Here is a 19,752-nt window from a genome sequence, read left to right on the forward strand (position 1 = left end):
ACTACATGGTCTTCTGTTCCTTAGACTTCTTCACCTTTCAAATGTAAAGCGTCACTTTTGAAAACCAATCTAAACTTTTTCATCACTGAGTCATGCATTCAACGTTACCTTGCCTTTATTCTGAGGTCATTTGACCAATTTTCCTTGGTTTGACATACATGTAATTGCCTTGGTAATCCAGCAGGTGGCAGTGTCGCATAACTGGAAATAATATATATATATATTTTTTTTTTTTTTTTGAAATATCAGGACTAATTGATAAAAATCAATGCATTTAAAATGCATATAAAAAACTACTTTCAGTTTAAAGCGACGGGACATTTTTTCCCCTAAGGTGCTGAGTGCGAGCAAAAAAAGTTACTTGTCCCAGACTGTGATATCTCTACAAACACAGCATGTAACATATGCATATTTTTTGTAATTGCATTTCAAAAAACTGGCATTTAAATGTTAAATGATCAGGTTTGATGTAACCAATTGAAAGTTAATAATAGTGTTTAGGGGGGTGTATCTTTGCACTTAAGGTGATGAGAGTTCTCTTTTTAAATATTGCATGGTGTCCTCAAAAACAACAACAAACAACAAACAAACAAATACAATTCAACCACTATATATATGTATTTATTTATTTTGTGGCTAAAGTATTTTCTGTATCATAATTGCCTTTATATAAGACACATTTTCATTCAAAGAAATAAACATTTCTCTATGGTGCAAACAAGAAAACACTAGATTTTGAATAAAACAGAAAATAAAATAATAATTCTATAAAGTGACAGAACCACGTGATACAATAAGGTGAGACCCTCAGGGAAATGGTATCCTGTTAGGACAGGTGAAGACAACATGGCCGACATCATTCAAAGGCTTCTTATACAAGTAAATAACAAGAAAATATTCAATTATTAAAAACAAAACAAGAGCTTAATTTGTCTCCAAATAAAAAATACAGTTGTCATTAAACGGCTCATTGACTTCCGGTGTTGAACTTCTGAAAGAAAGATTATTGCTGCTTTTAGTAAAACTGACTAATGAAATAAACATCGCGATAGCTTTACTTTGAATCTCGTAACGTTTCTTCACATATATATTTTTAAACGTTACTCACCGCAGTTCGAGAATGTTCAGAGAATGTCGTCTGCGCGTGCTGCTGGTTTGAGCTGGGTCACCATGGCAACGGCTACTCCGGCCGTCACTAGGCAACACAACAACGACACCACGTGGAAAACGTTAAAAATTAAAAAAAAGCGGCGGAGACGACCCGGAAGTAATCAAATACATTTATTTTAAGCTAACCCTAACCCATGAAAAAAAACTGTATATAAACGGAATTTGAGCGTTATTGTGCTATGATACTTAAGTATTTATTCCCATAATTTGTTTGGAATTACCCCTAATTTTCTCAATTCTCAACTAATGTTTGCAAATAATTTAAATTGGAAAAACAAGCAGCAGTTCTTAAATGCAGATACGTCCAGGAAGGTTTACAAATTCTTCCAAATATGATATACAGAGCTGTAATTTAACATTTTTATAGATTGTTTCCTAATGAATATATGGTCAAATTGTTGAAAAGGGAAATAAAAAGAGGGAGAGTCTGGAATATTTATTTAATCTTAATCGTAAAGCAGATCCTTGGCTGAGAAAAACAAAACAAAAACAATAGAGAACACACAAATAAAACATTGTTGTTGTTTTTTAACTTTACCCCATAAACCTCTCGTTTGCTACTCTGATGAAAGTGGAAAACACTCGACTTGCCGCGTCATAAACGACGCTCACACTTGTGTTTTATTGTGAATTATCAGAATTACGTCATGCCAGTGGTTATATGTCCATGCTGTGGAGACTTTCAGTGTTAGTTACAACTATCATCATCATCATCATCATCATCACACTCCTGACTGTTTCATGGTCTTCTGTCAGCAGCAAAGGTTCCCACAGGTGTGAAGAAACAAAAAGGGGAGGGGCAAATAAAAAATCAAAGAAAAACACTCCGCGTGTCACCAACACCTCACACGACTCAAACCTCTATTTCAGTGCATCAACACCAACAAACCGTAATTTAATGCCCATTTAAAAACGATCCACACGTCTCATTTATCTGTACATTGCACCAAATATGGGACACGAAAAGACCGAAACTATGTCTGCGTGAAAGGACTTCAATCAAGTCTGGGAACCACAAGTGCACAATCCTGATTACCTGAGCTTTGATACCACTGAGATCCTCCAACAAGCTCCTTTAAAAAGGTCCAGTATGTAACTTTTTAGGAGGCAGAACTTGAATATGCTAACCATACGCATGTTTGAATAACTGCATAATTTTTTTCTGTGGTGTGTTACGTTTACTGTACGTCAGAAATGGATGTGATGACACAAAAACATGGACGCAAACCTGTGTCAGGCTAGCCACTGTTAGCCCGCTCAAGTCGCGCTTCACAACATTTTGCACACAAAGAGCGTAACATGTCAACAAATAAATATGAAGTGCATTTAACGGCAAAAGTAGCAGCGGGTTTTTACTCCTAATGCGACAGGCAGCCATCTTAGAATCCTGTCGGGGGTATGAAAGGTTGCTACGACTTTCCGAGTTGGAAACCCAACCTGAGGGGGCGCGTTCCAGTTGAAACTTCCAACTAGGAACTCGGAAATTCCACCTTCAAATGGACACGCACCATTAGAATAAGCACTTATATGTATCATAGGCAAGGGCCTTGCGTTACAGAGGCCGCCATTTTGTGCCTGAAACTGGCTTCGTATCACTTCAGAGCATCCCTTCTGGTTTGCGTAGGCCACCGTAGTTTCCTGACACACTTCCAAAAGAGAAAGACAAACAAACCGTTCCTTTATAATCTGCATTCTTGCCACTAGATGTCACCAATTAATAGACTGTACCTTTAAAGGCTCGGGACTATAAAATAGAAACCGCGCGCTCACACACCGACTGTCAGGGAACGCTTATTGTTTAATTTACCGACATTTGGATTTGTTTAAGTTTGTGAGCTCTGCCTCGTGCTCGGAGTGTCAGTATTATTATGAGGCAGAAACTCCACACAACTCTATTCCTATATATATATATATATATAAATATATATAATACACACATGATCCAGTGACAGTAAAAACTATCCACAGTGGTAGTGATGAGCATAATCTGATTTAAAGGTTATTTTGTTCATCGCCATAAATCCAGCTTTTTTTTTTTTTTTCCTTAAAGACCGATAAATTAAAAGTGAAGGAAGCTTTCATTTATTTTACAACAACAAAAAATAAGAGGGCAGAAAAAAGGAGTTTATGGTTTGATTTAAAAGGTGAAATCAGTAAATTTTTTCTGTGGCAGGGTCATAATTTAAAAAAAAAAGGAAAACAAAATAAAAAAGAAGAAAGTTTGGTGAAAGCATGGTGGGTGCTGTGCAGACGCCGCTCTCCTTGAAGCAGAGGTGTGAGGTTCATTGAGCTACACAGTTTTCAGAGGAGGAGGAGGAGGCGTTCATTCACTTTGCAGTCCTTCAGTGTTTCTTCTCGAGCCCTGTGTGTGTGTGTGCGCGCTAACTTGTCGCGCTCCATTTTCAGATGGAAATTGTCTTTTTTTTCGTTCGTTTTTTCCGCGGTTCCTCCTCTCGGCGGCTGGTTCGGGCCGATCGGGGGAGGAAGCGGCGCGCGATGCGTTGCGATGCGTTGCGATGCGTTGCGTCCGCATCGTCGCCGCGCTCGTCCAGTCCGCCGCCATCACTGCGGCGTTGAATCTCCGTTGACTTCTATGCCGTGTTGCTGCAGCTGAGCTCGAAGCAGCGCGTTATCGTTCTTCAGCTCCTCGATCTGGGAAACCCAAACGGACGATTAGACGTCGGAAGAGAAAAAATAAAAACAGACAGTATAATATAAAGTAGAGCTTTTTTCCTTATTAAAATAAGATTTCTGATTGTTTTAGCTTCTTAAATTTGAATGTTTCCTTTGTTTCTTTGCTCCACATAAATAAATCATTAAAATTGAATCATTTTGGTTTGTAGACAAAACAAGACATTCAAGAACTAGTGCCGTCAAACGTTAACGCACAACACGTTTCTATGGCGACTGTAAAAGATGCACGTGACTCCCTATTGTTAACATGAGTCTCTAAAGTAACGCTAAACTTTAAAAACAGAGGCACACATGCGCAGTTACACAGGTACGCTGGTTATTTGTAGCTAATGCAGCTAACGGAGCTAACTGGTAAACGTTGCCTGGACTCCGGTGTCGCGGCACGTAAACATGACGTCATGCGCGTCTATTTCCTGTCAGTCGCCATGGAAGCATGTCATGCATTGAGGTGCGCTAACCTTTTGCGCAGCACTATCCAGAACGTTGTCATTTCCATGTTTTACAAACACTAATCAACATTTTCTGATACTTTATGGACCAATCGATTAATCACGAAAACAGTTGCAGCTCTAATATAAAGCGGTTCTTAAACTCCTCAAACAGCCTTCAAAATCATTGAAATTATGAAAAATGTGAAACAAATCAGTTACTTTCAAAAATGTGTCTGTACAATCTTTGTTGTTTTAAAAAACACGGCAACCACTAGCGCTGTAGTACACATACCAGGCCTGTATGTGGCACTGTAGCACAGTTACAGAGAAGCAGAGAAGACGACGGTGAGCGTGCACACACACACAAAGGTTTAACTCTGGGAGTTCCACACGTGAAAAGGTCAGCGTAAATACAGGTGTGTGTTTGTGTGTGTGTTGGTGAACCTGTTGTCTCAGCAGCTCGTTGTCCATCTTGACTCGCTCCACCTCCTTGCAGCTCTCCTGCAGCTGCTGGTTGCTCTGACGCAGCTCTCGGATGTAGTCGCAGGCTTTGTACAGGATGCTTCCTTTACTCTGAGGGGTCGATATAAAACAGAAAAACACCACACGTGTTAAAAAAAGGACAAATGTTAACACCTCAGCCTTTCTCGTCACTGACTCACCGCTCCAGTCCTGCTGTCGACGCTGCAGTCAGGGATGATTTTTGACAGCGTAACAATCCAGTTGTTAATTTTGTCTCTTCTTCTTCTCTCCACTGCCAAGAAAAGAGGAGACAACACTCAGTAAGGCCTTTTCCCCCACTCACTCGATCAGTCAAACTTCAATTTGTAACACTTTTATAGCACGCTAAACGCAGTAATAAGTGTTTAAAGGAACACAGAATGTGTCACATGAAGATAAAAAGACATGTCACAGACCTTCGTTGTGCTGCGCTCTTCGCCTCTCGTCTCTGGGAGCTCGGGGACCGTCAACCTTCCTGTGAAGACACAGCAGAAAAAACAAAAAAAAGACAGAAAAACAAAACTGTGAATAAAATGACAACTCAACTAGAACCCAGCTAAGAAAAAACACAAACGCACACCTCATCAAGTCGTTGAGTGGAAGTTTGAAGAGGCGTGTCAGATACACCTTTAGGTTTAAGTGACCCACTTTTTAAAAAAACTATTGTGACCCAAATCCCGATATAACTTGTGACAAGAGCAAAATTAAACATAATGTGGCTAATATGTTTAAATTAGTAAATTAGATAAAACATAAAGTAAAACTTAACTAAAAAGCAATTTGTTTGGGTTCTCAAAAAAACATCTCCTGCGACCCCTCTGTGGGTCCTGACCCTGACTTTGAGAACCACTGTTGTTAAGGACTGGGGTGATTAAGCAACAATTAATAACAATTAACAATGTTCTACATATCTATATATATCTATATATATCTATATATATAGATATATATATATATACATATATATGCAACACAATATTGTTTGAGTTTTTGCTGATAAAATAAATACACATTTCAAAATAAGAGCCACCTCCTGCTGCTTTTTACTACTTCCTTTTTTACTACTCATGTTATCTTTCACTTTAGTAGTGGAATTCAGTGGTTATACTATACAGGTTAAAACAAAGACCAGCTGATCAGATATTTTTATGTCATCTTTTTTTTGGTTTGGTTTGGAGACAGGAAGTAATCACGATCTTGCAGGCACAGGTCGGAGTAGTGACAGAAGGAAACGTGCTCATCAACTATAAAACCTGTCAAAATACAGAATAAATCACCATATATTTATTGATCTGTGATCCACCAAACCTCTGTCTCTACAACACATGATGGGGGGGCAGAGTGTGGGGGGAGGTGGGGGTTGGGAGGTTGGGGGCGTATGTGAAAGTTCATCTCACCAGTTTGAACTGCCATGCTGCAACATCTCGCTCTCACCAAGGTCTCTGGGGACGGCAGGTAAGTGGGACAGAGTGTGGTTTTCAGATGTTTGGATGTTTGTATGTTATCACGTTGTCTAGGTTATCGTCATTTGTACACACAAGTCATGATAAATAAACGTAATGGCTTTCAAAACAGGGAGGGGAGGAGGGGGAGACAAGAAGGACAGAGTCCGTCTACTGTGAAGGTACAGGGACAGAGAAGAGCTTTAAGAACATGTGTGTGTGTGTGAGGGAGTGATGGCAACTCTGGGAGCAGCAAAAGTCATGTTAGACTCACGCGGTGTAGGTGTGCGTGCGCGGCGCGATGGTGCGAGGGCTCGTCGTCTGCAGCACCTCGGGGGGGCTCATCATCACGTAAAACTGACCTGTGCATTTACAGAGGGACCACAAGAAGTGTGACGTCAGCTGACCTCAGCGTACAGAACGACAAATTCACAGACACAGGAAGCACGAGTCAGCATTTTCACACACACACAGAGAGAGACTGTGGCCTGGTCACGTTTCCTCACCTCCTGCCTGTGTGATCGTCGGGTCGGTGGTGGCCTGCACCGACACGGCCGTGGCTGTGCCGTCGCTGACGGCGGCAGCTGGGAAATAAGCGAAACGTGTCTCTCCGCCCACCGTCTCCCCGCCAGGACTGCCGCCATTACTGAAGGGGTTCTGGATAACAGCCTGGGAAAAGGGTAAAGACTCATTTATACACGTACAAGGCATAATATGCAGGCACTAGCCTACGATACGATCGTCCGTCCGCGATGTCGCCTCACCTGAGGGGCTCCGGCAAACGCCGCGGTGGAGACGACGCTAACGGCTCCACTTCCGTCAGCTGTAGCCTCTAACTGATCGTCTGTGACCTGGACCACGCGATAGGTCACCTGAGGTCAGAGCAGAGGGTCATAGGACAATGTTAATGGGAAAAAATAGAGACGCACATTATAGAGCTATTTTGTTGATGTTAGCATGCTAACAAGCTAGCTCCAGCATTGCAACTGGTCTCGGAATGTTCCAATAAAATTCTCCCATCAAGAAAACAAATTTCACATTATTGTTTTTCTTATGTTATAATTTCTAAGATCATTATTGTGCCATTTTGTCCTTTAAAGTGCAATAAGACGCTTTATCTTTTCGAGCACAGATATGTTCTTTATTAATAATACTATCCTTTAAAATGTCAGAAAATAATGTTTCTCAAATGTGTCCTCTTGTGCTAAAAACTCAGCGATTGTTTTAATTACTGAAAAAACACCAATTAAATCGATCAAAATAGTATGAAAATAATGTTGTTTTCCAGACGAGGAGGAGTTCTCACCTGTCCTCCATTGTTCTCGGTGCGAAACTGGTACTGCACATTGTGGTCAGTGAACGCAGCCTGGGGGACGCCGGCGATGGTCACTGCGGTCTGCTCCTCCGCCCCCACTGTTTCCCCTGCAACACAAAGGTCGGCAAAGGTCACGCAGGGGTCACGCAGGGCCATTAAAAACAGATGGCAGACGGCGATCATAGAAAAGCACAGTTTTTTTTTTTTTTTAAACCACAGAGTTCACGTGTGTTACGTTATATTCAGAAATGACAGTGCCTCCCACCTTCCTGTAACTGCACCACCTCCTCTGATTCCTGTTTGTCGTGACTGGAAGAAAAAAAAAGACAAGAGTGAGTCAAGTTACGAGCCCAAAGAGCAAACAATTCCCAGTCATAAGACAAATGTAAGCTGCATAACAAGTTCCACTATTTAAATATCTGTTATGAGTGAGCGGCGCCTCCAGGCGGTGACTTTAATCGCGTTTTCAGCTACTTCATAACAGGTACATCATAATGACTCGATTGTAAAATCCAATTGGATGTATTAACAGCAACAATGACTAATAACACAAACTATAGTGTACAATAAATTATAACAGCAGCTGTATGTCACAAAAAAGGGAAATGGACAGGTTTATACAGCAGTTACTGAAAGATGCACTTATATAGTAATAAAGGATCAGAAGCAGGGATTGTAAACACAACAGGGAAGAAGATAACTAGGAGGTGAAATCCCCCTTTTATTATCTGTTGTGAGTGAGGGGCGCCCCCAGGCGGCCACTTTACAGACCGCTGATATAAATAAAGTGGCACAGTTGACTTTCAAGCGTGACACAAATCACGTTTTCTGCTGCCTGATGTGTAAAATTTACATTTATTGACCTCAACAGGTGCGTGTGCATGTGTTTACATTATATGGAAGTGGAAATTAAGAGTTGAAAAGCACAAGTGGCCACTTTTATAAATGACCTCCTTTTATATTTAATTATTTTTAAGTAGACATGCATGATGTAAATAAACAGGAGAGTGACAAAGTTAACAGACACCAAAGAGATGTTGTGCATTTGTGTTTCTTGTGATATAAATTATACATATTTAAAATACAAATATTAAAAATATATATGTGATGCAAAATGTTGTTGGTTTACTAGTTTGTGTAATGACATGTGTTTATAATATAGATGTTTCAACATAAATTGTGGAGCTTCGTCAATAAAAGATTGCACTGGTGTCACGATAATAGCAAAGTGACAGGAGCTGGAGCTTGTAAACACAACACAGGGGATGAGGGTTGAGGCTTCAGGCCGCCATGGCAGAGCAGGAAGCCGCCCGCAGCTCGCTCTCACCTCGCCGAACTGTCCAGACTCTGCTCCAGCATATCCATGAAGCTGCTGCTGCTGCTGCTGCCCCTGCCCGGTGGAAGACGCCCGATATTCAACGACACTGATTTACGGAGATGGAAGCGCTGATCACGGGGACAAACACACGGGTCATGTGAGAAAGACAGTCCAGGACACGTGAGGTACCGAGCGGGCAAAGAAGCTAAAATGGAGGCCGCGGCGGAGCAGCACGGAGACGTCTGTGCGGAAAACAACAAGAAATTAGTCCGCGGTTCGTACGCTGCTTCTCAGCCGCGGCGGTTGCTCCGGCTCCGGCTTTACGCGCTTTCTTTTTCAACATTAACACCTTTTTGCTGGAAGGAAGGATCGTTTTCCCTTTTTAAAAAAGAAGATAGTTCCTTAAAACCGCTTTGCCCTTGGTGTTCTTTTGTCGCTCGGCGGCGCACAGCTGCTGTTTATCCGCGCAAAGCTGCGGCTCTGACATGCGCCCAACAAGACACGGAGTGGACTTGTTTTTCTACGTTTTATTACGCGATTAAATCGGTGTTTTTCCACCTTAATTGTTGATTTCATCGTTTGTGTACAATCACATACTGTACTCTAGCACTCACGTGACTCGTGTGATGTAGTGTTTGTTTTTTCGTGTCTTTCTTATTTTATTGCCGTTCAGAAACCCGCTTATCCGTGACATATTCGCCTCCAGCCGTTTATAAAACAGCGTGTATGTGAACAAATATGCGTAAACGAGTGTATCTCGGACAATGACACGGGAAATGTGTACAATTTGTGCTCATTCGGCGCCTCATTGGCACTTTTTTAGGGTTCTCTGCCCAGGTGACCACAGTGATCCAATCCGGGTTTTCCCACAAACCACATGACAACACGAGCCTGACTGACTGAGCCGCTGCTGCTACAACAGAGCAACACGTACACGATTGTCATCGTAATTTACGGTTTTTATGTGCTTTTCGACAGCGCGGAGAAGGATTTACTTGAAGAAATGCTCACGTATAACGCCAGAAATTACGTTTTCGATGCTTTTTTAAGCAACGTTTGACAGCCGTGTCGTGTATTATATGCCATTTCCTCAGTATCTAAACGAGCCTGTGGTGGTGAAGCGGTTGCTGCTGCATCACATGATTTAACGACATTTATCCTTACATTGTTTTTGTTTAATTCCCAAATTAAGATCTAACTTTAATAACCGTTGTTATAATGACTCGGAGTAATCTGATTGTTGACCCATTTTTCATCTTTCTGCCTTAATTTACTCTTTCTCTATTGTTTACTCTCCCATAAAAGCTTAAAATCCTTCAAAATAAACGAAAAAGAAGCAATTTATGGAGGAATAATCTCTTTTAGATACCTGTTGCATACTGCTTCATGTTCAGGAATCACACAATTTAGCACTTTAACAACATTCCCACTATCAATGTTTATTAATAAATTGTGTAATTCACTGAAACTGTGTATTGGCATTTGTGTATTAATAACATATCTGATAAAGCAGAAACAAATGAGCAAATCTGGGAGAAAATTAGAAAGGAATTGGGAAAAAAAATTGTTTTTTCTTTTCTATTGGAAGTTAGGAGTGACCTCAACCCTGAATTCACCAGTTGACAAGTTGGAAAAAAAAACATTCACTATTTGAAAAAATATTGTTAGCATTATCAATCACTCTACATCACGTGTCAAACTCAAGGCCCGAGGGCCAGATGTGGCCCGCCACGTCATTTTATGTGGCCCGCGAGAGATTGATTGGTCTTAAAAATCTGTGTTGAAATACGTCTATGCTGCTCGAACGCGTGCGTTGACCATAAACTACTTCCCACAACTAATTCCCACAATGCATGGCAATTGCGTTACCCGCAAAGTGACGCCACCGCCACGAGATCGCAGTGTATCATTGTATATGCATCATGTGAGCATCATGAGTGAAATTGAATAAGTAATAAATACAGAAAGTTATTTAGCAATATGTTACGGAGTAGTTACATTTAGTGTACATTATATTTGGTTACATTTATTCTGAATGACCGTTACATCTGGCCCTTTGAGGGTTACCATTATGCTGATGTGGCCCTCAGTGAAAATGAGTTTGACACCCCTGCTCTTCATGGTATCTTAGCACACAAACAGCGTACGATTAAAACATAAACAACAGGAAAATTAAAATATGGTGCCAATTAAATCACCAGAAGCACAGAAAATTAACTGTTTTAATTAAAATGATTTGTACTTTTTCTGCTATGTCTGTATTGTATTGTGAAATGTAGTTCATTCACAATTAGAGCCAGACTTTGCACTTTAAAAGACAAAATAGCACAATAATGATCTTAGAAATTATAACATAAGCAAAACAATAATGTGAAATTTGTTTTCTTGATGGGAGAATTTTATTGGAACATTCCGAGACCAGTTGCAATGCTGGAGCTAGCTTGTTAGCATGCTAACATCAACAAAATAGCTCTATAATGTGCAAAACAAATACGACAGAAGTGCTGTTAACGGTAAACCTTGCAGTGGTTGTACAATGGCAGCCATCTTGGAATTTGCTGAATGAGAGTTTGCTCCGAGTTGGAAATTCCGACTGTCCAAAATACCAGTGGAGGCACTTTTGCACAAATAAACGGGCTGCAGTGAGGCTCCAATTCTGTTTTAGGGTGAAAACAGTCATAAAATAGGTATGCAACACATTTTATTAAAAGTTAAATAGACAATAATGAGCAGTGCGGTGTGAGTCTAATACTGTAAATTACTCCACTCTTGAGCAATAAATGTGCTTAAAATAATCCCCTGTACGTATCACATGGATCTGCAAGTTTGTTTGAGTAGACGGTGACTCATCCATTCAGACTGCACTGCCAGAGAGAGAGAGACACACACACAGAGAGAGAGAGAGAGAGAGAGAGAGAGAGAGAGAGAGAGAGAGAGAGAGAGAGAGCAACCACCCCGTCACTTTGCCAAACTTGAGGCCAGCCTCTCTCCTCTCCTCCCATCTCATTCTTTCCTACATGGGCACTGATGAGTTTGCAGACAGTGCAGTAACAGACTGAACACCGCTGGAGAACCAGGACACGACCTGAGATCACAAAAGACAAAGAAAATCTACAGAGCAGCCCATAAATCCTGTCACATCACACTTTCCTCTTCTTCTGAACATCTTTAAAAAAAAAGGTAAAACTTGCCGGTCGGAGTTTTTTTTTCTTCTTTTTAATTGTGCCAAGAAATGTATTTGACTTTTTTGGGTGGAGTCGATGACCCGCCCATGTCTTTCGGGTAATTTCAATCTTTGCTGTCTGAATTTGCAGTTGTGACTTTTTTATGGTTTTGCTGCTGCTTTCACATGTTTTCCATCACTTTTTTTTTGGTTTGTTTGATAATAACCGTGGTTCATGTTCAGATTGTAGACAAAACTACTGTGAATTTTAAATCCAAGTATTTGCATTCAAACCTAAATGTAACAAAATCCTGTACATTTATCGTGCTTGTTAAACACACTATTATAAGATCAGAAGGTGGATCATTATGTTTGTGTGTGGTGCAGGAGCAGACGGCTGCAATGGCGACACCCAAAAACACTCCCCGAGGTGCGAACACACCACTGTCACCCAACCGCATCACCCGGCTCCAGGAGAAAGAGGATCTGTGCAACCTAAACGATCGCCTGGCTGTGTATATCGACAAAGTCCGCTCTCTGGAAGTCGAAAATGCCGGGCTGCGTCTACGCATCACCGAGTCTGAGACGGAGGTCAGCCGGGAGCTGACGGGTCTGAAGGCAGCCTACGAGGCCGAGCTGGCTGATGCCCGCCAGACTCTGGACTCTGTGGCCAAAGAGCGAGCTCGTCTGCAGCTGGAGCTCGGCAAACTGAAGGAAGACCACAAGGAGCTGAAGGCCAGGTGCGTAACAGCTGCAACACTCTGGTTTGTGTGTGTTTATTCGTGGTGCAACTGGAGAAAAGGGAGGAAGATGTTGAGTAAGGGGTCCCATTATGTTCGGGCCCCAGATTCCTTAAACCCACCCCTGTGTGTTTGTGAAATGTAGTTTATTCACAATTAAAGACAGATTTTGCAACTTAACAGACAAAATAGTGCAATGATTTATGTCAGAAACAAAAATAATATGTGAAACTGGTTTTGTTGCTGGGAGAAAGATGAAAATATGGTGCTAATTAAATCACCAGAAGCACACAAAATATGTTCTTTTTGTACAATGAAGTGTTGCAAAATGTTTATTCACAGTAAGAGCCAGACTTTGCACTTTATATGACAAATAGTGCAATAATTATCTTAGAAAAGACGGCATCATTTTATTGGAACAACAATGGTCATCTGAGACCAGTTGCATTGCTGGAGCTAGCTTGTTAGCATGCAAATGAGGGGTGGTCGAATCATGTGGTTTGTGTAATATAGTTCATTCACAATTACTGCCAGACTTTGCACAAGACAAAATAGCACAATAATTATCTTAGAAAATATACGATAAGCAATACATGAAATTTGTTTTCTTGACAGGAGAATTTTATTGCTGGAGCTAGCTTGTTAGCATGCAAACGGGGGGTGGTCGAATCATGTGTTTTGTGTAATATAGTTCATTCACAATTACAGCCAGACTTTGCGTAAGACAAAATAGCACAATAATTATCTTAGAAAACAAAAATAGTAACGTGAAACTGAAATCAGAAAGAGCCAAAACTTGCCGTCAACGCTGCGGCTAGCTCGTTAGCTGGCTGGCTTTAGCAGGAATTGTTGCTTTTAGAGTGTGACTATGGTGTAATAATTGACTGCAAAGGTCATGAATGGTGACTCATCATTCCCCCGTGCTCAACAGTAAGCCCCACCCCTTAAGTTTAGGCCACACCCCTTAGTCCAAAAATATGGCATCTTCTACGAAACCCGAAGCTCTAAAATGGCGGCTCGCTGATGTTAGGCCTCAATGGTTCAGGGTGGACTAAAATAGAGCAAATTTCATCTTTATCAAGATTATAAAAGGAAAAAAACCCCATGATTTGTTAATCTGATAATCAGTTGCCCTTGAGGTTTTTTTTGAAATACTCTTTCTTTGACTGGATCTTTCTCCATGTAGTGCATCACTTTGCCTGTTTATACACGAGTGAAAGTGTTTACAGTCGCCGTGTTCTTGCCGTAAACTTCTCTGCACATAAATAATAAACACAGTTAGTCATTAGCAGCCCGTTAACTGATGTGCTAAAACCTCTCCGGCCGCCACTCCCTGCCATGAGCATACCCTCCCCATTGCTCACTGTACTTTGACGTTGGGCTTCCACTCGTCTTCTTCCCATGAGCTGCCACATCCAGAGCTCGATGACTAACTCTTTCCCCCTCAAAAGTAATCACCGTGTGCACAATACGTGGCAGTATTTAGAAGGCTCCACTCTCTGCCTCCATTATGTTTTTCCATAAATATTGAGATGGCGGCCCCTGTGTGTTTGGCATAGCCAAAGCAGTTGCCGTGGCAACGTGCAGGCTAAACACCAACGGCTGTGGCTTGTGGCTAGCAGACACACGGGACTGGACGCAGATCCCTGTGGTCTGTGTGAGTCATATGCGCCGAGGTCTTTCCTCTGTCTCCGATTTATCTAAAGGCTACATCCTTTTTTTAAATTCAGAAATAGCTCATATTTGATTCATTACGCCCTGCAAAGGAAAGTGTAGTAATTCAGTTTCCACTTCTTAGGTTACAGAGAAATATGGACATCTTTAGTGGAAAATCCTCAACATAGTCAGTATATCTTAAGGCCTACAATTTAATCACAGGACCTTTGTTAGTTCCAACTTCCAAGTGTCCGCACTGATTTAGGAAAAGAAACGGCATTTAAATCTGCGGCTTCTTCTTTCTGGAACAAACTACACGATTGTCTGAAACTGAAAAATTTGGATCTCGTCGGACACAACTGAATTAGAGGCAGGAACTTACGGCTGTAGATGTTCTGCCCTAAAGCCATGGTTCTCAAAATGTGGTGCGTGTACTACCAGTGGTACGCTAGCTTCCTCTGGTGGTACTTGGAGGAAAATCAGAAATACTACTCAGTAAGCCCCACCCCTCACATTTAAGCCCCACCCCTCACATTTAAGCCCCCTCCCTCTCATCCAAATATGGTTTCTTCTTGTTGAAAAAACCAAGATGACACCAGCTAAACCAGTGTTTTTCAACCTTTTTTGAGCCGAGGTACATTTTTTTCATTGAAAAAAATCCCGAGGCACACCACCAAACAAAAATGTTTAAAAAAATGATACTCTGTACCCTATATTAACAATTAAGTCATCCTTATCAAAGTGTCTTGAATATGTTTATCCATATTATTTGCAAATAATTAATTATTTGTTTTCAAAAAATGTTTTTAGGCCAATTAGGTGAAATTGGATAATCTCTCACGGCACACTGGTTGAAAAACACTGAGCTAAACTACAGAACTTGACTTTAAAATGATGTTAAATGACTTCAGTTGGATATTTGAGTTTTCTACAGACAACTTAAATATCGTGTTGTCCTTGTCATTTCCTGGGCATTGATACCGCGTTTGAAATTCCACTTTCATGAGAAAAGTCTAACGTGTTTACAGGAACACCAAAAAGGAGTCCGAGCTAGTGGGAGCTCAGCAGAGGCTCAAAGACCTGGAGGCTCTGCTCAACTCCAAGGATGCGACATTGACTACGGCTCTGGGAGAGAAGCGGAACCTGGAAGTGGAGAATCGGGATCTGAAGGCCCAGATCACCAAGGTAACGTCTAAACCCACGCTCACTCAGTTTAATACTCAGCGGAAACACATCTGGACTCAATCTTTTTTCTCAGTCCTCTCAGCCAAGCATAATGCCCGGCTTTCAATTACCTTCCACTTTGTGGAACATAATTCGGCTCATGTCGACCAACGAGCTCTTTATTCTGACTCAGAGTTTTGAAAGGACCTCAATTTCTTCTCCAAATTAAACAGTTTTTATTATTTCTTTGTAGCTGAGTTTAGCAGGTGGACTCAGACGATTCCCACTTACCTGCCAACTGTGATAAATAAAATTTAAGGGCAGCCTATGTAACTTGGCTTGTAACCAGAAGGTTGCTGGTTTAAATCCCCTCCAAGTCAAAGGCTGGGGTTCACTGCTCGTAATTCTTGGAAAGTTTGAGGCCCTTGAACAGTGTATTTACAGCATATTTCTTCACTATTCTCTCTGTTTATGTGATTGCTTGTGCTTTATTTTGAGCTGATATTCAGTTTATGTCGTTTTTACTGTTGTTTTATTAGCTAAACACAGGTTTGGACGACGCCAGGAAGCAGCTGCAGGACGAGATGCTGAGGAGAGTGGACGGAGAAAATCGCATCCAGACTCTGAAAGAGGAACTGGAGTTTCAGAAGAGCCTGCACTCTGAGGTTCAGACTCCAACTTTCTCCACGGACTTTCCTTCACATCAACATCATCATGTCTTCTCAGAACATTTTCAATTCAGGAAATTAATTGTATTTTTTTGATCTGATTCCCCAACAACAGGAATTGCGGGAGGTTAAACGGCGTCACGAGTCTCGCGTGGTTGAGTTGGATAGCGGACACCAGCAGGACTTTGAGAGCAAACTGGCCGAGGCGCTGGTGGATATGCGTAACCAGCACGAGCTGCAGATCAAAATGTACAAGGAGGAGATTGAGAAGACCTACAACAGCAAGGTAGGTCCTACAGCTGAACGTGGGATAGAGGTCGTTTTTAATATCTAATGAAATGAGATTCCCAGTTCAGATTGAAATCCAGGTTTTTGCCTTGATTCTCTCTTCTTTTCTTTGGGTTAGCTTGAAAACGCTCGTCAGTCTGCGGACAGGAACAGCCACCTGGTCGGAGCAACTCACGAGGAGCTGCAGCAGACAAGGATGCGGCTGGAGTCCACGTCTGCTCAGCTCAGCCAGCTGCAGAAACAGGTGAATGCATCAGCAGGCTTTCTGTCGTCCAAATGACACAGACTTGTATTTTCTCCCACCACATCGTACTTAGGCTTGAAAAGTGCTATATAAAACTTAAATATTAAGATCAGTATCACGTTTTTTTTCCACGTTTGCAGCTGGCGGCCCGTGAGGCGAAGATCCGGGACCTGGAGGACGCGCTGTCTCGGGAGCGGGACACCACGCGTCGCCTGCTGGGAGAGAAGGACAGAGAGATGTCGGAGATGAGGCAGCGGATGCAGCAGCAGCTGGACGAGTATCAGGAGCTGCTGGACGTCAAACTGGCCCTGGACATGGAGATATGTGCCTACAGGAAGCTGCTGGAGGGAGAGGAGCAGAGGTAGGGTGGCTTAAAGCTACACTACGTGACATTTGGCGATTTTTTTTTTTTTGTTGTTGTTGGTGATGTTTTTATTCCGCCTCAGAACTTTCTGGATCTGTATACCTCTTCACTTGCTTATAGTTATTACATAAGTGTGACAAAATGAATCCGGATCTGTATACATGTTGCTGAACTTGTATAATGAGACCAAATCCATAATCTGGATTAGATCTATATGAAACATGTTATGCTGGTAGAGTGTCGATCCTGAATACAAATACCACATTTAATTCAAATCCGATGAGTTTTGACATAGATTATTTTACAATTTTGCCCATTGTAAGAAATGGGGATTTCTTGAAAATCTTATCATTTTCTGACATCAACAGTGGCTAGATTCTTACGAAAATTGTATGGGAACATACTCGGGTGTTCACCTACCCATCACAAAAAAATCAGATTGATCCATCAAAAAATACAGACCAGGCGGTGGTAATAAAGGTTACGTACTACAGCTTTAATTTGAGTCCTGACCTCCACCCTGTAGGCTGCGCCTGTCCCCGAGTCCTCCGCCCACCAGAGCGGCAGGAAGTCGCACCTCGGTGTCGGCCGCTCACTCTCGGACGGTCCACTGCAGCGCTCAGAGTTCTCCTGCCAAGAGGCGACGCCCCAACGACACGGACAGCGAGGCCTCCAGCTTCGCAGGGGGCGCTGTGGCTCGCACCCGCATCACCCAGCAGGCCTCGGCCAGTGGGCGGGTCACCGTGGACGAGGTGGACCTGGACGGGAAATATGTCCGACTCAGCAACAAAGCAGACGAGGTGAAAAGATGAATATTTGGACTTTGAATTAAAACAGTTCTTACAATCTGAGGCACATTTTTAATCCCCCAATTTTTTGACATTATCGTTAGAGAACACATTAAAAGTTGTAGTTTTTCCTGAACTCACTTTTTAACCTCAACCCCAACTTCTCCTCCTGCAGGACCAGAATTTAGGGAACTGGCAGCTGAAGCGTCAGGTGGGATCGGGTTCATCCATCGTCTTCAAGTTCCCGGCTAAATTCACCCTGAAGGCCGGGCAGAGGGTCACGGTAAACAGCGCCCTCTTTCGCCAACTCCCAACAATCAGCGTTTAGCTGCAGTTTTCGTACACGATACTTATTTTTCTTTCCTGCACGGTCGTCAGATCTGGGCCTCTGGTGCCGGTGGAGTCCACAATCCTCCCTCTGACCTGGTGTGGAAGACTCAGCCGTCCTGGGGAACCGGAGACTTGTTCCAGACCACACTGATCAACGCTAATGGAGAGGTGAGACGAATTAACTGCACACTTTATCAAGGAAATATGATCATATGACCTATTTTCAGTTGCAATTAGCCTTTTTGTGCAGTAACGGGTCATAATAAAGTACTTTATTACAGCTGGTGTGTTTTATCTTTATTTATTAGTGTGTCTTATATAGGATACCTTTTAGAGGTTAGAGATTTGTTCGTTGTTGGACTGTTTCGTAAAGTTTAGTTTGATTTTGAATGGTGTTTATTGTTTTTTGACAAACAATCAATAACAACAAATAATACTTCTCTTGTTCCTTACAGGAAATGGCGATGAGGAAAGTGACTCGCACGCAGTTTGAAGAAGACGACGATGACATGGTGAGAGGAATGACATCGACATGAACCTCCTGTATTTACATCATGTATCACAAGAAATTCAAATTGCAGAGACCTATTTGCCAGTCAAAAAACAAAAGGGCCACGTCAGTCGCTGCTTTGCTTGTTAAAGATGATTCTCCAAAGTTCCAAATATTTAAATATTTATCCTTGGATGATTCTCTGAATTCAAACATCCAGCTGAAGCTTATTTTCTTTTCTTGAAAACTGTTAATAACTTCTGTTATTGATGAGTATTGGACGTCTGTGCCTCAGCAGGTGGCTCACAGCACTTGTGGGGACAGCGAGTACAACCTTCGGAGCAGGACCGTGGTGTGCGGCTCGTGTGGACTCCCCTCAGACAAATCCAACAACTGCTCCGTGAGCTCGGCCTCTCGCTCTTTCCGCAGCGGCGGCCTCTCCGAGGGTTTGCTGCCACCGAACTCATACGTGTTCGGCACCAGCACTCCTCGCAAGGTGTGTGTGTGTGTGTGAACAAATTAAAAGCACATAAATGATCTTACTTTCTCTTGTCTATAAAAATTAACTTTGTTGTTTTTTTTTGTCTTAGACTGGAGTCAGAATGGAGAGCTGTCCAATCATGTGAAGACCTGGATCCATGTTTTTACTTCACTTAAACTTTCAGTTATTAGTTCTTTAGTTACTAGTTGTAGTTTTTAAATTCCTCTCTTGTATTTTGGAATTATTTTGATTTTCATATTTGTATTTTACGGAATGTTTTTGTGATGTACAAAGGCATGCTTTTGAAACCTTTTCTTGAATTTCATGTTAAATGTAATCAGTTTTCTTTAACTTGAATCAGCGACATAAAGAATTGGAATCTTTGTCCACCTGACCGTAAAAGAAGAGTTTGCGAAGTATTTTCTGATTTAAAAAAATTTGTGTTTTTTTTATATATAATAAAAATGAATTATCAATAACTTGGTTATACTGACGCAGCAGGGCT

The 19,752-nt window shown here is 41.8% G+C and overlaps 2 protein-coding genes across 3 annotated transcripts; one reads left to right on the forward strand and one right to left on the reverse strand.

Moving 5' to 3' along the window:
- Positions 1-1,829: 1,829 nt before the first annotated feature.
- usf2 (upstream transcription factor 2, c-fos interacting) lies at positions 1,830-9,533 on the reverse strand. The gene is given in 11 exon segments (XM_083900146.1): positions 1,830-3,822; positions 4,740-4,868; positions 4,958-5,049; positions 5,213-5,271; positions 6,513-6,600; positions 6,745-6,935; positions 6,937-6,999; positions 7,001-7,110; positions 7,545-7,660; positions 7,819-7,862; positions 8,881-9,533. Coding segments are annotated over 11 exon segments (1,020 nt in total). The 5' UTR covers positions 8,919-9,533; the 3' UTR covers positions 1,830-3,732.
- Positions 9,534-11,915: 2,382 nt separating this feature from the next.
- LOC310936105 (lamin-A-like) lies at positions 11,916-19,680 on the forward strand. 2 transcript variants are annotated; one of them, XM_083900144.1, is made up of 13 exons: positions 11,916-12,051; positions 12,422-12,774; positions 15,459-15,615; positions 16,134-16,259; positions 16,378-16,548; positions 16,669-16,794; positions 16,935-17,155; positions 17,685-17,958; positions 18,122-18,229; positions 18,325-18,444; positions 18,732-18,788; positions 19,062-19,262; positions 19,357-19,680. In XM_083900144.1, exons 2-13 carry the CDS (start codon positions 12,437-12,439, stop codon positions 19,390-19,392), a joined length of 1,935 nt encoding a protein of 644 aa, XP_083756270.1. In that variant the 5' UTR covers positions 11,916-12,051; positions 12,422-12,436; the 3' UTR covers positions 19,393-19,680. The 2 variants fall into 2 exon arrangements, with proteins under 2 accessions (XP_083756270.1, XP_083756271.1); XM_083900145.1 differs by having other exon boundaries at positions 19,065-19,262.
- The last annotated feature ends 72 nt before the right edge of the window (positions 19,681-19,752 follow it).

The sequence above is a fragment of the Microchirus variegatus genome, assembly GCF_963457635.1.
Source record: "Microchirus variegatus genome assembly, chromosome: 13".
In the NCBI taxonomy this organism is placed as follows: domain Eukaryota; kingdom Metazoa; phylum Chordata; class Actinopteri; order Pleuronectiformes; family Soleidae; genus Microchirus; species Microchirus variegatus.

What these genes read in the sequence shown, in the direction of transcription:
- LOC310936105 (XM_083900144.1), top strand. Translation starts at nt 12,437, where the DNA reads ATGGCGACACCCAAAAACACTCCCCGAGGTGCGAACACACCACTGTCA. An exon ending in CACAAGGAGCTGAAGGCCAG is followed by an intron (nt 12,775 to 15,458) that starts GTGCGTAACAGC and finishes ACGTGTTTACAG; the next exon opens with GAACACCAAAAAGGAGTCCG. An exon ending in AGGCCGGGCAGAGGGTCACG is followed by an intron (nt 18,230 to 18,324) that starts GTAAACAGCGCC and finishes CACGGTCGTCAG; the next exon opens with ATCTGGGCCTCTGGTGCCGG.